Source organism: Centroberyx gerrardi, chromosome 13 (assembly GCF_048128805.1).
Source record: "Centroberyx gerrardi isolate f3 chromosome 13, fCenGer3.hap1.cur.20231027, whole genome shotgun sequence".
Classification (NCBI taxonomy): domain Eukaryota; kingdom Metazoa; phylum Chordata; class Actinopteri; order Beryciformes; family Berycidae; genus Centroberyx; species Centroberyx gerrardi.
The window spans coordinates 24,098,028-24,112,031 of record NC_136009.1 but is presented as its reverse complement, the minus strand read 5'-3'; the positions used below and the strand labels follow the sequence as shown (position 1 = coordinate 24,112,031).

General features: G+C 42.6%; 1 protein-coding gene across 1 annotated transcript in view; it reads right to left on the bottom strand.

Annotated features, from left to right (window-relative positions):
* Positions 1 to 13,914, bottom strand: part of ncstn (nicastrin) — a 50,507-nt gene extending 36,593 nt beyond the window's left edge. Inside the window, exons 1-17 of the mRNA XM_071921608.2 lie at positions 13,791 to 13,914; positions 12,071 to 12,172; positions 11,347 to 11,470; positions 10,784 to 10,905; positions 9,783 to 9,928; positions 8,488 to 8,632; positions 7,903 to 8,015; positions 7,125 to 7,277; positions 6,292 to 6,396; positions 5,971 to 6,048; positions 5,191 to 5,360; positions 4,747 to 4,849; positions 4,523 to 4,621; positions 4,158 to 4,245; positions 3,720 to 3,892; positions 2,960 to 3,175; positions 1,763 to 2,415 (exon numbers count right to left, since the gene is read on the bottom strand). Of these exons, the coding sequence (XP_071777709.2) occupies positions 2,293 to 2,415; positions 2,960 to 3,175; positions 3,720 to 3,892; positions 4,158 to 4,245; positions 4,523 to 4,621; positions 4,747 to 4,849; positions 5,191 to 5,360; positions 5,971 to 6,048; positions 6,292 to 6,396; positions 7,125 to 7,277; positions 7,903 to 8,015; positions 8,488 to 8,632; positions 9,783 to 9,928; positions 10,784 to 10,905; positions 11,347 to 11,470; positions 12,071 to 12,172; positions 13,791 to 13,848 (2,118 nt within the window). The 5' untranslated portion in view covers positions 13,849 to 13,914 and the 3' untranslated portion in view covers positions 1,763 to 2,292. The remainder of the gene's footprint in view (positions 1 to 1,762; positions 2,416 to 2,959; positions 3,176 to 3,719; positions 3,893 to 4,157; positions 4,246 to 4,522; positions 4,622 to 4,746; positions 4,850 to 5,190; positions 5,361 to 5,970; positions 6,049 to 6,291; positions 6,397 to 7,124; positions 7,278 to 7,902; positions 8,016 to 8,487; positions 8,633 to 9,782; positions 9,929 to 10,783; positions 10,906 to 11,346; positions 11,471 to 12,070; positions 12,173 to 13,790) is intronic.
* Between the last annotated feature and the right edge of the window lie 90 nt (positions 13,915 to 14,004).

The window sequence follows — 14,004 nt, the reverse complement described above, 5'->3', positions numbered from 1 at the left end:
GATTCCGGTCATTAAACGAATATCCATCAACACATTAAAACCTCTTGCATGGTGTCATCAAAAAATTTCAAAAGTATCTATATCATTAAAAGAAACACTGTGAAAAGTTACTAACCAAAAGAGCGTAAGTCAGGGTTCAAACACATTTTCAGTTTCAAAACTCCCAAAACTTTTTCTAAACATTAATTTCCTGACAGGATTTGAAGATTTTGGCTGCTGTTCAATATGATGGCTAGTGTCTGTCAACTAGACCAGATCCCTATAGAGTTAGGAGATTCTTCTTTCCAACACAAATATCACAATATGTGAAAGTACAGAGGGTCTACAACTACATAAATGTGTAGTTATATGTGTACTGGGACTGCACAACAATACTTTTCAACAATTTTCCACACTTAGTAAATTCCTCCAACTTTTCAGGACCTAGAAATTATCAAATATTTTACCATACATTTCCTGATTTTGCCAAACCTTCATTTTTAATTTGACCATTCATTCATCAGCCCAACCCAAATCCCCAAGGAAGTGGTTCCTTTTAATTAGAAATGACTGATAAGTTAACTACAGACAGAGAAAAGACATCTATTGCACATACCATCACAATCTCTCACAAATAGGGATGGGAATCGAGAACCGGTTCCAGTTGAGAACCGGTTCCAAATTGTCTGATCCATCGGAATCGTATGCTCCGAGGTTATCAATTCCTTTTATCGATGCCGGCATGTTTTTCTGACAGTTGCACTTGCGCATTGCAAAAACTCATGCGTCATGACGTCAAACTCTGCATCTATGCTGCTGGAAACTTGCAACAAGGAGGAGTCATGGCGGAGAGGAAGAAACGGTCCAAAGCGTGGCTTCATTTCACGAAGAAAGATGACAACAGTGCTACTTGTAACGTCTGTAAAATTATCATTTCTGTGTTCACACATAGCGTTTTTTGATGTGGAAAAAGCGCGGCAACGTCACCTGACGTTAGCTGAGCAGCTGCTAGCTCACTAACCAGCTGGTTCACTTCTATCAGACAGAACTGTGTTGTGCAACAAGCAAAGGCTTACCAGATATTTCCAATGTATGTCCAGTATAATCCATACTGCCTTTAAGATCGCTGTTGCGGTAACGGAAATTCACTAATTACAACGTCCAATTTCTCCACCGGCACTTTCACTTTCTCCATATTTGTTGTTGCTATGGGAAACGGCCAGCGTCTCTGTCATCGTGATTGGTCGGCTGGGAAAAAGCGGTTCACGTCACCCGGCGCTATTCTGAAAAGTTGAACATTTCTCAACTTTTGAAAGCGCTCCGCTCTGACGAAAGAAACGCCGCTGCAGCGCTTTTTGGGAGCGGCCGCCTTTTGTGCGCCTTGCGGCCGCTTCCCATTGCTTTTAATGAGAAAAGGGCGCTGGTGGTTGGGGAAAAAACGCTGTGTGTGAACGCAGCCTTAAGGTGGAAACACCAGCAATATGTTGAAACATCTTAGGGTAACCATCTAAAGATCTTATTTGTTTTCCAAGTTATATAATTTTAAGAAAAGGAGCATTGTAATTTATTTTAACATGTTCAAATGTTATTAGGCAGACATTCTACACTGTGTTCAGACTCAAGAGATAATAAAACAGCTGCGTTGACGCTGAAAACCTGTGTAGGCCTACTTTTTTTTTCACACAGAAAATTTATCGGGAATCGATAAAGAACCGGACCGATAAGCAGAATCGATAATGGCATTGGTATCAATAAAATCTTATCAATTCCCATCCCTACTCACAAAGCTCCTACACACACATACACACACACAATTGTACATACACAGAGAATCACACAACCACTTATTCACACACTCACTCTCACACACACACACACACACACTATGGTCAAATAATGCTTGAATCTTAGTGCCTATCCCATGGTACAGTAAACAAAACATTCTTTGACAATAAAAAGGAACAAAAACAAAATCAAAAAAAGAAATATGAACATCATTTACACTGGAGGGGCCAGCTGGCGCCAGACCAGTGATTTCTGACCCTGATGAGTCCAGATCCATCCAGGCCAATCCAGTCCAGTCCAGTCCTCGTGTCCCACCTCACCTGAGTGAGTCCATAACCGCCGAGTCGTCGTCACTGTCGTCATCGTCGTCGTCGTCTAAAAGCCGCTCTGCTGCGTCTAAGCTGTCTGTGTACCTGTTTGTGTGTGTGTGTATTAAAAAAAGGCCCTGTCCGTGTTTTGGTTGGGAGAGTAGTAGTTGTAGTAGTAGTAGTGGTTGTGGGTTTGCAGCCCCTCTGAAGGTGTGTCGGCTCAGTAGGTGGCGTTGGCGGGCTCCCGCGCCGAGCTGAACAGTATGTCGGCCTTGGAGCTGATGGTGTACGTCAGCAGCAGGGATGATAGCAGGATGGCCACACCGACGCCCAGAGTCAGCATCTAGGAGAGGAACAGGGAGGGAAACACTTAACCCTTCTGCCGTTCTGTTCTACTGACAGAAATAGAAGGTGGAAAAGTATTCTGGCACAGCTTCACCGACCGACACGGTGCATTGAACAGGAAGGTAACACTGGAAAAGAGTAAATTCCAGCAACACTTGCAGTACTGAGGACAAATATCTACTTGTAAAACCAATGCGTATCGGCTCATGGCCGCTTCGTCGGGGTTTTCTCTTCTGCCATTCTGTTCTACTGACAGAAACAGACATATGGGAACTTTTAAGTGTTTAACAGGTCACCTCTAAATCCAGGTGTGCTACCCCAAATATGTTTGTCTGCCTGTTACGTCCCTTAATGTTGAATGTTTGTATGTTTTTATTTTTATCCCCTCCTCTTTCCTTCAAGAGGCTAACCTTTTGGTTGTCCTTGTAAATAAGTATTTGTTCTTAAGTGAACTGCTTGGTAAAATAGGTTAAATGAAATAAAAAAGAAATCAGCGTAATTCTATTCTCTCTGACACCGATGAGTAGAGAGGCCAGGCTTACCTCCAGGTCGTGACTGGCCACAAGGAATATGCGGGCTCTGATGAACTTCCACCGCGACTCCGTCCACGTGGAGTAGTCTTTGGAGCTGTACTCCTGCAGCAGGTCGAAGGCCGGGGAAACCGCTTTGGAGAGGCGAACCGAGGAGCGGACGCAGAAACCCTCCCGCTCTGTGCTGTTGGGAGGCGCCGCGCCCTGCACCCACAGGTAGGAGAACATCTGGGGCAGGCAGGGGAAGAGGGGGAGACGGTTTTATTATTAGAATTTCTTTAAAAAAGGACAATAAATTAGATTTTCACTGCTCCATAGCACAATATGACCATAATATATCCGCAGGGGGTTGATAGGGTTGTGGATCAATACCAACGACTCAACGATTACTTTGCCAGCTGCCAGCAGATTTTTGGCTTTCCGATTTTGGAACAAAAACTCCCCACCCATTGGCATTTCAAGACACTCCCTCCAGTGCCACATTCAGCCATTTATGTTTTTAATACCTGTTTATTTGTACTACATTCAAAGAAAAATGGAAGGAACAATTTATAATTCAAACACGCTTCCCCCCACCCAGCCGGCATTCACCATAAGGAAAACTAGTGAGGAAAAGAAGAGTGAAGTTAGAAAAGAAAAAGTCATTTCAGTGACCACAATATTAAGAATAACAAAAAATTAAAATGGGTTGAAAACATGGAAACATAAAAAATAAGCCAAAGGAAAATAAGGGAATGTAGAAACATAAAGGGCAGACTGTAACAGGTCTTACATGTTTGCTTTCTGTGTCGTCGTCGTCCTTTTTCTGGTTATGGCAGTTGTCCTGGGTGATGTTGAGGGCGGTGCCGGTCAGGTTAGCCAGCAGGTACTGGACCAGGCGGGTGGAGGTCCGGGCCTGGCTGGACGACAGCGCCACGCCAACGTAGTACTCTGGTGGCTCGGCCTCTGAGGTGGGAAACAGAGCAGGACGAAAAAAAATCATGTTTGCGTCTGGAGACAGTGTAGCGGTCAAAAACCCGGAAGCAAATACGATCCGCGACAGAATTTTTTTTCTAGTGTCTCCTCTACTCTGTCTCCCTCTCAGCTTTCCTACTGCCTCAATAATGGAAAAAAAAAATAGTACATTTCATCAAAATCGGATTAGCGGCGTCTGAAACATCACAAAAGACACTTGGACAAATAAACAAATGAACATTACATCCTAACTCACTCAGAAGGCTCTTGAGTTCTGGGGGTATTACTGCCTGGAACCAGGAGTTATTTGACCGTACAAGGAAGCCATAAAGCATCTGGGTCACCTGAGGGAGAGAAAAGCAGACAGACACGGTCACTTCTGCTTAATTCTGCAAGACAAAAAAAATAAAAAAAACCACAGAGAAAAAATTAGCAGTCAATAAGAGACCTACAAAGAAAAGGCAAAAGAAAGCTTTGTTTGTCTTGTCTGAAAAAGGTTATAACGCTACAGAGAAGAGCTAGAGATAAAACAAATAGCAAAAGAAAGCTTGTAAGTAAGATAGATATATCTTGACAGATACTTTATTGATTCCCAGGGTGTTATCAAACACCCAGTCTTACTATTTGAGAGTCTGCCTTGATGTTGGCCGCTTGGGCGTCTGCTCCGCCTGCCTGCTTGTAGAGAGCGCGGGCCGTCATGGTGGCCACCTCAGTCAGAGCCTGACAGACACACGCAGAGGAAAAACAGCAAGACTGAGTTATCGTTGCCACCAAGAAACTCTACTCTGTACTCAACAACAATATTATTTAAGAGCGCGTTGGTGATTTATGCAACAGTGTATTACCATAGCCGCGTCGGTAATAAACTCCAGCTGCTCCTCTTGCGTCAGGTTTGCTGGGTAAGTTAGGTTCAGGTATGCTGCATTATCATACATGCTCTCATAGTACCTGCACACAGAACAGAAACATATTCAACAAACATGGAGAAATATATGGAAGTTATAACAGACCACTGGATGCAATGAATGGCAATTCCTTGAAGCAACTGATAACAACAGAGTGGGAAATTAACATCAGCCACCAACCAATCCTGGTTTATTTTGGCTGTGCCTGATAAGTTTTTAGTTATCCAACCATCATTTGAGGGTTCTTTTTGTTTCTAAAACCCAATTTGTCAAAAATGTAGTCAGTTAAGTTAAGTTAATTTCCTGCTCTGCGTAGCAACCATGATGATGATAAACTGGAATAGTGTTAAATGACGGCACTGGGATGAAGAAAACCCGAGTCACCTATTGTGGAAAGCAGATTGGTGATCTGCGATAACGATGCCAGGGATTGGCCGAGCTCGCAGGAAACGTTGGAAGGAAGAGGGCGGGAGCGGCTGAGAGACATTGGGCTCGACCAATGAGAAGCTTAGACCTGTGGCAGCCGACTGCAAGTTGTCTATGAGCTGCCTCACCTGAAAAGAACACATTGGAGGGAGTGATGCTGATGGTTGCACTCGCACCCAAAACCTAAATGTTATATAAACACACACACTGTAAGACTTTTGCTCAGTATCCTACTTTCACTGTACTACATTTTGTGATTTGAGTTAATCCTGTAACATCGTTCTGCTCTAATTGAGGACAGAGGCTGTCGTTCATTTAACTGTGTCACTCCTTTCATGCCTGAGGAAGTTTCAATGATCTTAAATGCATTAGTTCCTTAACTGTCATATAATATTCTACTTTGTAGTGGGTTGTACTGTTAATTATCAATTTCAGAATTCTGTGTATTTAGTCGCCAAAATCTTAAGTGTCCCTCTTTTAGCCCTAGTTATAGTTCCAGTGCAGGTTGCATTTCTAAAACATCTTTTAGGATCCTTTAGCATAATAAACACATTAATTGCAAACATTTCCTAAACACATCTCCTTGAGGTTTGAAAATTTTAAGGTTTAAATTGGGCTAAATTATACTGTAATGTTAAATTAACGTTTTCCTTGGCACTGATGATACCGGTCCTGCTGTGTTGGCACACCGATGCTGAATGAAGACAGAGAGAAATCTGCATTACACATAATACAAACCTGATCATTGACGCTGCTGTTCCTCCTGGACACAGGGTCAGAGTGGAGCCACAGGTTAGAGCCGGTACGCAGTCCCACCTAGGGTGAGCAAAAGCAACATAATGATATAATAATAACATAATATGTATGGGTATGGTTCACCATGAACAAAAATACAATGAGTGCCAGAACGTTTGGAAAATCACAGGAATATATGAAAGTCACTTTTTGAGAAACTCCACCCATCTGATACTCCATGCAGGTTAAAACACACGCAAAAAATGATTGGACCCAGGTCTGTTTTGAATCAGTATGATGTGTTCAAAATATACAAGGACATACCTGTCCAATCTCCACAACCGAGTGAACATTGTCCAGGCTGATGGCAAACTGATCGTTCTCCATCTCATACACCATCCTCGAACTGCCGATGTAGTCGAAGGCTTCCTGGGGTCAAACAGGAACAAAGTCATTAACATTACATACTCTAATGCACTTACATTTAATGTAATAAACAACTGGGAGAATATGGTTCTATGTCCACCAGACATTTTGTTTTTAGCTACCAGCACTCAACAGATACTGGGGAGATGCTGGGTTGCTTCTCCTGCTGTTGCTATAAAATATTGAAAATCGTTTGAAGTGCAGAGCTCTTTTGGTAACAGTTGCTTTTAACTTATAACACTTGGCAGACTGAGCGCTAAAATAGGCTAAGCCCTGAGGAACAAGCAGCAGCGAGTCCATTTGATTGAAAATAAGAAAAAGGATCCAGCACTGTCAAGAGATTCTCTGTGTACGCGTAACTTATGGCTGTCACCAGTGACCTTTCTTTACAACATTGGCTGCTGTTTTGCACGTTCCATAAATCTCTTAGAACTTGGCATGTTTTAGCGCTCAAAATGCCAAGTGCTAGAAGTCAAAATTATTACAACTTTTACCAAAAGAGCACCGCACTTCAAACTGATTTTTAATGGTCTTATAGCAACAACATAAGCCACAACTAGCACTTCCCTACATGCAGCTTTTACCACAACTTGCTAAAAAAAAAGAGTGTTGCCAGCTGAATACAGGGGCTAACATAGGAGAGACTGAACCAAATTGCAATCAGTTGAACCGCCACTTTAAAATGGATGTTGGTTTGTCAATGTGGAAATCTGTCATCTGAAAGAACTGACCCCTTGGAAGAAGGTGTAGAGGATGGTGCGTGGAGGGTGGGCCTCCTGGGTGGCGTTACGCAGGGCGTGAGCGGCCGCCAGCAGGGTGACGAACCCTGTGACTCCACCCTCTGCTCCCGGGGCAACGTCCCAGAAAAATGACCTGCTGTCCAGCTATGAGAGAAGAGGAGAGGAGAGGAGAAGGGGGGGATCCATCAAGTAGAGATCATATCTGGGTAAGTAGTTCAGTTCAGCGTGCCATGGCCTATTTTATGGCTCCATAAATCAAAGTGCGGTCACAAACTATGCAGGAATGCAGCCCATCTTGTCTTTTGCTTTACTTGCAATGCATTACGGTTGAGCAAAACATGAAACGATTTGCACAGGTTTCATATGGAGCGATATTTCACTTGGGTAGAACAATTACTTTTTGTAAATGCACATATCTCAATATGAATTCATAATCAGGCAAGTCCTAACCTTACCTGCCTTGATAGCACTTGCACTTAGGCTTTTTCTCATAGCTCATATTTTTTAATAAGTGAAAGCAGGGAAAATTATTTCTTCAAGACACAAAGCACAGGAAAAGATTATGACTTATTGGACCTGGCATTCAAATTGGAAAGCTCACTTGGCTTTCAAAGTGAGTGAGATCACTGCAGATACCGGCCAGGCAATATCAATGGTTTTCATGAAAGTAACAAACGTTCTACTATATTGTGAAATATTGCGTCAAGTTTCTTTTCCCCCCTATTGCTGAAAAAACACAGAGGAAGACGGGCCGTTTCCAGCCACTCACCCTGGCCGCTGCTATCACCATGCTCTCGTTCTGCTTGTGGCCCTTGGCTGTGTTGTTGAGAGGCTTGGTAGAGCCCCAGACATTAAAGTCACCCAATGGGTCACACACCATCTCTAAAGGGCGACAGAGGACAGGATACAGACATGGATATCGGTTAGAGTTAATAAAAAAGAAACACTGAAATTGCAAATTGACTACTTCAATTTCTACATCGCAGGAGGAAAAAAAAGTCAAGAGTGCCTCTTTGCTTTACTTTAAAACTGAGCGAATTCTAGCATTAGTGTGTCGTTTTCTCCCTGAACTTTTTATTATTTTCTAAACACTGGAAAAGTCAATTATGTAGAAAAAAGTGGATTTCACATGTATTGCAATTCATATGCAGCTCCAACATTTGCGTGTCTTCCCACATAGTACATGCACTTTGTATTTAGGTAGACAGCACATTGGATGTATGTTCTCTTTCCTATGTACTTGCATTGCTGAGACACTGCATAGGGATTTTTTGCCATTGGGCACCTGTTGTTAACATGTCTGAAAACCTGTTGTGTACTGTGTATTGATAGATATACATGTATGTGTGTGTACCTGGGTTGATGCTGAAGTTGATGTCATTTCTCCTCATGCAGGTGGCCGTGTCCGTGACGGCGTGCATGTGAGAGAAGAGCTGCATGGCACACAGCGGGTACGCAGGAATGCTGCCGTTCACAGCGCGGTTATGGTTTAAATAGCACTGTTAATGGAGAAACACATGAACACATCTGCATGTATGGGTATATTTTTTACAGAGATAGATACAATCATAGTGACATATTGTAAGCAAATGGCTGCAGAGTTAGGCTACATCATGCAGGTATTTTAGCTAATGTCTAAGCTGGTTTTCAATCCTTGGAGCAAGTTGGAACATATACATGGGGGTTAGGTGCTCTTGCTCAGGGGCACGCTGGCAGGTTTGGGCACAGCAACCCATTAACTACCAGACAGGTGGCCTCCCTAACCAACCTGCCAACCTATAAATCTATCACTTTTGCTGTTGTGGGAATGAAACCCGCAACCTGCTGCTTACGGGACAATCTCTCTATCCACTTCTCCACCCTGCCACCCCATCAGAGGGCAGGATGCAACCATATAGTTTTAAACTCATACCAACACACAATAAAACCTCTGGACTAAGTCATTAAAAAGTGCTAAAGTCATAAAAACATCAACAATCATTGCTACTATCCTTCATAGAGCAATAACAAAACACTAAAACAGGCCACAGAGCAATATCAACAGTCTATAACTTAAAATCTGCAATCTGCTACCATCAGTGAACTGAAACCAAGAGCTGAGATGAAACAGAAATTAAACTCATGGGTCATGTTGAGCTCAGTAGCTCAGTGATGTGAGCTGTAATCCGTGGCAAGATAAAGCTGGCTGAGGGCGAAGACACGTACATATATCCAGTCAAGTGTGAATCAGGAGAGGATTGTTAAAATCAGAGTCATATTAACTGTCTGTTGTTGCCACAATAAAATGGCGAAAAAGCAGCTAATGAGTTTTGACATTCTTCTCAAGATAAAAAGCCACAACCTGTCACTCATTTTGGCTTCAGGGTAAAAATTATCTTGATTGCAACCTAATCTCAGCCATTAATGGGGAAACTGAGCTCTGATGTTATTGTAATTTAGTAAGGATTTCTATTAGCTAACACCAGAGGCAAATGGTAATCTTCCTGGAATCCATCAAAAAATTCAATCAAACAACTATGTAGCGCAGCAACAAGTTAAACACAGTTAAACAAAGCAGTAACTGAAAGTACAAAGCAACGACATTAAATAGGATTAACAGACAAAAGATCAGCACCTACGGCGAACTTCACCCGATTGCCTCATGCTCACCTGTCGTATGACTTCAGTGTCGTTGTCGTCTTTCAGGGAGAAGATGGGGAAGTCGAACTCCTCGTAGGAGAGACCGTTCCCCCGCGGGTTCCACACTGTCACATTACAGTGAGCCATGGTCGGATCATAACTCTCTGAATAAACACCTGAGGGGCAGACAGAGAGAATTTGTCAGTGGCGGTAATACCAAAAAGGGCAGTGATACAGCTTGGTAGTATGGCTTTTATACTTATTACTTCTTCAAAGTCGTGCAAATAGATAAGAATTTAAAATAGTAGAAAGCAAGAAAGATCGCTATCTAGCTCCCTGATTACCACAAGAGTTAGCATAGTCACTACCTCCATTTTTCTATCGAGCACGACAAGAAGCTGTGCCTTATGCAGACAAGGAAACGGTAAATGTGATGAAGATGATGAAGTCCCATCAGAGCCAACCAACAACAACTTTGTCATCTGTTTTGACCAGTAATTGTAGCGCCCCCTTTTGGCCAATTGGCATCATTTTAAAAACGTTTGAGTGCAGCTATGAGATGCAGCGTTTCTCCAAGTTTCATCAGAATCTGATCACCTGTGAAGATATTGCGCTTGACGGATGGATGAATGAACGAACAACAGTAAAGAGACCGGTCCAAAGCCCTCCGCCCAATGAAACCGATTATCAGCATGACTGAAATGCATCTATGACCATTTTGATTGCTTGGCTGAAACTACCTGTTGTATAATTAAAAAAAAAACCAGTCATGTATACAGTATCTATGGCATTTTATAGCTGAAACACTTCACAGGGCAGAGGAAACTGAAAAGGAAGAAATATAAGGTTATGAGACATAACACCTATGTTGAGGGGGTCAAATATAATTTAGTTGCACAATTTGTTCACAAACACAGAGACTGACAGAAGCACTGCTGCTCGCTGGTGAAGAGCGGTGCCCTCCTAGGTACTCCTAGTACCTTGTTGCGTAATATCGACTGACAGGTCTTAACATGCCAACTCCCACTCACCTGTATTGTCATTGGGACAGGTGGTGTGCGGAGAGAAGCCCTCAGCGGGGTTTGTGTTTGGGGCCACAACAGCAACCCCTGCCACCCTGCTGGAGCCGTTCTTCAGCTTCATCATGATGGATCTGAGGAGCAGAGGGTGGGCGCGGGAAAATGGAAATAAATACAAGTACATGTACAGGGGAAATCTGGGTCAAATACTTCTGCAAATATGCTTTACAGTTTTTTTTTTTAGCCTTCTTCAGTTCCAGATAGGAGGGATACAATGAGTACAAGAAGGCAATCACAGCACAGTAAATACCAATTTTGTATATTTTGTCTGTAATTGACAACTTATCATTGATTAAGTTTAAATAAATGTTCCTGATGTGGTAACTACCCACCCATTTGCTACTCCAAATAGCTTAAAACAAATGCAAATAATTATTTGTAAGCATTATTTGCCTAGGTACAGAAAAAAGATTTAGTGTTTGAGGAAGTGAGCGAGAGAGAACAGAGAGTGAGATTTATTGTCATCAAGAATCACTGCAGGCACTCCCTCCACATGATACGATGTGTTATTGTACCTGGTAAAGAGCGGGGACTCCAGTATGACCATATAAGGTGGATTGGGCCCAGCGCTCAGGACCCATTCCAGGTTTTCCTCCGACTCTAACACATGGATCACACCCACATCACCTGATATAGAGGCTGTAAACAGAAAGAGGAAATAGAATATCAGCAGCTGTGACATGGTACAGTAACAGCTGACTATCAGATTACTCTGAAAAACTGGCCCACAGTAGTCGTGTGTCCACCAGACTTCATCACAAAAGTACTGGCAAGGTTTTGAGAGGCACTGGGATGAAACGCTTTGGTGCAGTGAAGACAAACGTACCCGCTGGTGGGTTTTATAGTAGGACAACAGCACACAATAGATTCTAATGGCTTTTGACAAGCAGTCGTTTGCCTCAAAGGTGCTTATTTTATCTGCACGTGAAGTGCCTTGATCTCCTTTTTCGGAAATTCACTTCTAACTCTTGATAGTCAAAGAGCTGATTAGCGTGATACCCAGAAAAGTGCTTCTTGAAAGGAGTTTAAATATTTTCCAACTTGAAATGCCTGGAGCAACCACAGAAAAAAGTTTTTTCATGCATTTTTCCTACAAAAGGCAACGGAAAAAAGTCCTGGCACTCAGAGATAGAGGGCTAGTGGACACACACCATATATATATGATGTTGCAACAACTTTACAATGCATCTACGTTACTCAAGTGTCAAGTGTGTGTCACTCGTCTGTTACTTCACTCACATTGGCAACCTATTTGATGTGTTGCATTGAGCAGCCGGACACATGGGACAGTTTTGTTGAGCTCCACGTAAATCTTCTGTTCGACTGAATTACAGCTGACACCTGCAAGGGAAAACAGTACTGTAACAACTGCATATGGACAGCAATATGATATGAGGAACAGTTGGGACCAAGACAGCAAAATTTGAATTTCTGATATAGATGAGTGGGCTTTGGCTGCCCACAAAACCTAAAATGAAAAGTAGCCTGCCTTATCTGTCACAAGTAAAAACACTAAAGCTCATTCCTAAATCTAGACTTGATACTAAAAGACACCACCCTTCACTGAGTTACTGTTTAAATCACTTTTTATGACCTATTTCTCCATGATGTTACTCTCTCCACTATTATTTTCTGTATCTTTTGTTTGCCTTGATTGTGAAGCACTTTGTAAACTTTGCTTAAGAAGAGTGCTATACAAATGGCACCTATGGCAGCAGGGTCAGGGTGGCATAGTTGGTAGGGAAACTGCCGTTCAGATGGTTCACGCCCTGGTGTATGCAAGCATCCTATCCTGCTGAAGTGTCCTTGAGCAAGACATCAAATCCCTACCAACTCCAATGATGCCATTCTGCTACCCTCTGGCCTCCCTGTGAAAGTGAAAAGAAGATTTCCCTACAGGACTAAATTGTCACATTAAAACGTTCTTATAAAGCATAGTGATTTGTTAATTCCTAAAATACCCTGCTACTGCTATTGTCCATCATCAGCATATCATTGTAATATCTGATACAGTTGACCTTTCCAGTCCTGAGAAATGGCATGGCTGAGTTTACTCTAGCACTGATAGGTTACATTATCTCTAGTCTGGAGAGAAAGTCACAACCAACACCATTCAATAATGCTTCCTTGGTTTTCGGCAAACATACACATACCACATAAAATATGACTCGATGCTTTTTTCTGAATTCGTACGAACCAGTCTTCAATTCGGCATACATCCAATAGGCCAAGCAGCACTTATTTCAATAAAATGTAAACTATTTTTTCCCTTCTTCAATCAAGCTACTCAGCACGGAGCTCCCGAGGGCGACAGCGAGAAGTGTGTATAAATTAAAATGGAGATATTATTGAAATAAAGTACTGCTTGGTGGATCACTTGTATGCCGAAATTACCAGGACACTCCAACGATCCATGAAACGACTTTACCTGTGCTTTAACTGTCATGTATGTTTGCCGATAAGCAGGGCAACATTGAAGTACTCGATTTTGAATGAAGTCAGGCGTGACGTGAAGCAAAGAAAGAGAACGGGAAGTGTCGGGGCTAAATTCACCCTAATCCCTCGCGCTCCAGACGCCGGCCGCTGCAGGGAATCACGAGCAGTCACGCTGATGCTCAGTTTCAGGGCAGAGTCAATCTCTGTGTGACTGGCTAATAAAGAAGTCATGTAACAGACTTCACCAAAGACAGATGAGATTGCTAGTAAACTCTTCGCTGTTGGGAACACGTCAAGCGCCATTATAAAATGTGTAACCCGTAATAAAACTTAGAAAGACCTCAACAGAGGAGAGCAAGGCAAGCTTTAGCTAACATTAGCTAACGTAGCATTCGGCTAGCCCCCTGAGCAGCTAGTTAAACACAAAGAAGCCTGCCAAGCTAACCGGCTGAAACAGAAACGTATTCAGCGAATGAACAAACGTGTAGACACGAAAATAAAACACTGTCAGAATACAACTTACCGATGAGAAACCAACAAACTATGAAATTAATAACCCATTTGGTCGACAGCAAATCCATCTTCCTGGTTTGAAAAACAAAAAACACAGGAAGTGTTGACTTGGGAAGCGTCCGGGTTCCGCTGTTTGGTTCCGCTTCTGAAAGCAGCCGACCTCATCAAAATGGCAGCTGTGAGCTGTGGCAAAGAAACTAGGCTAACAGTATTTCTCTTGACTT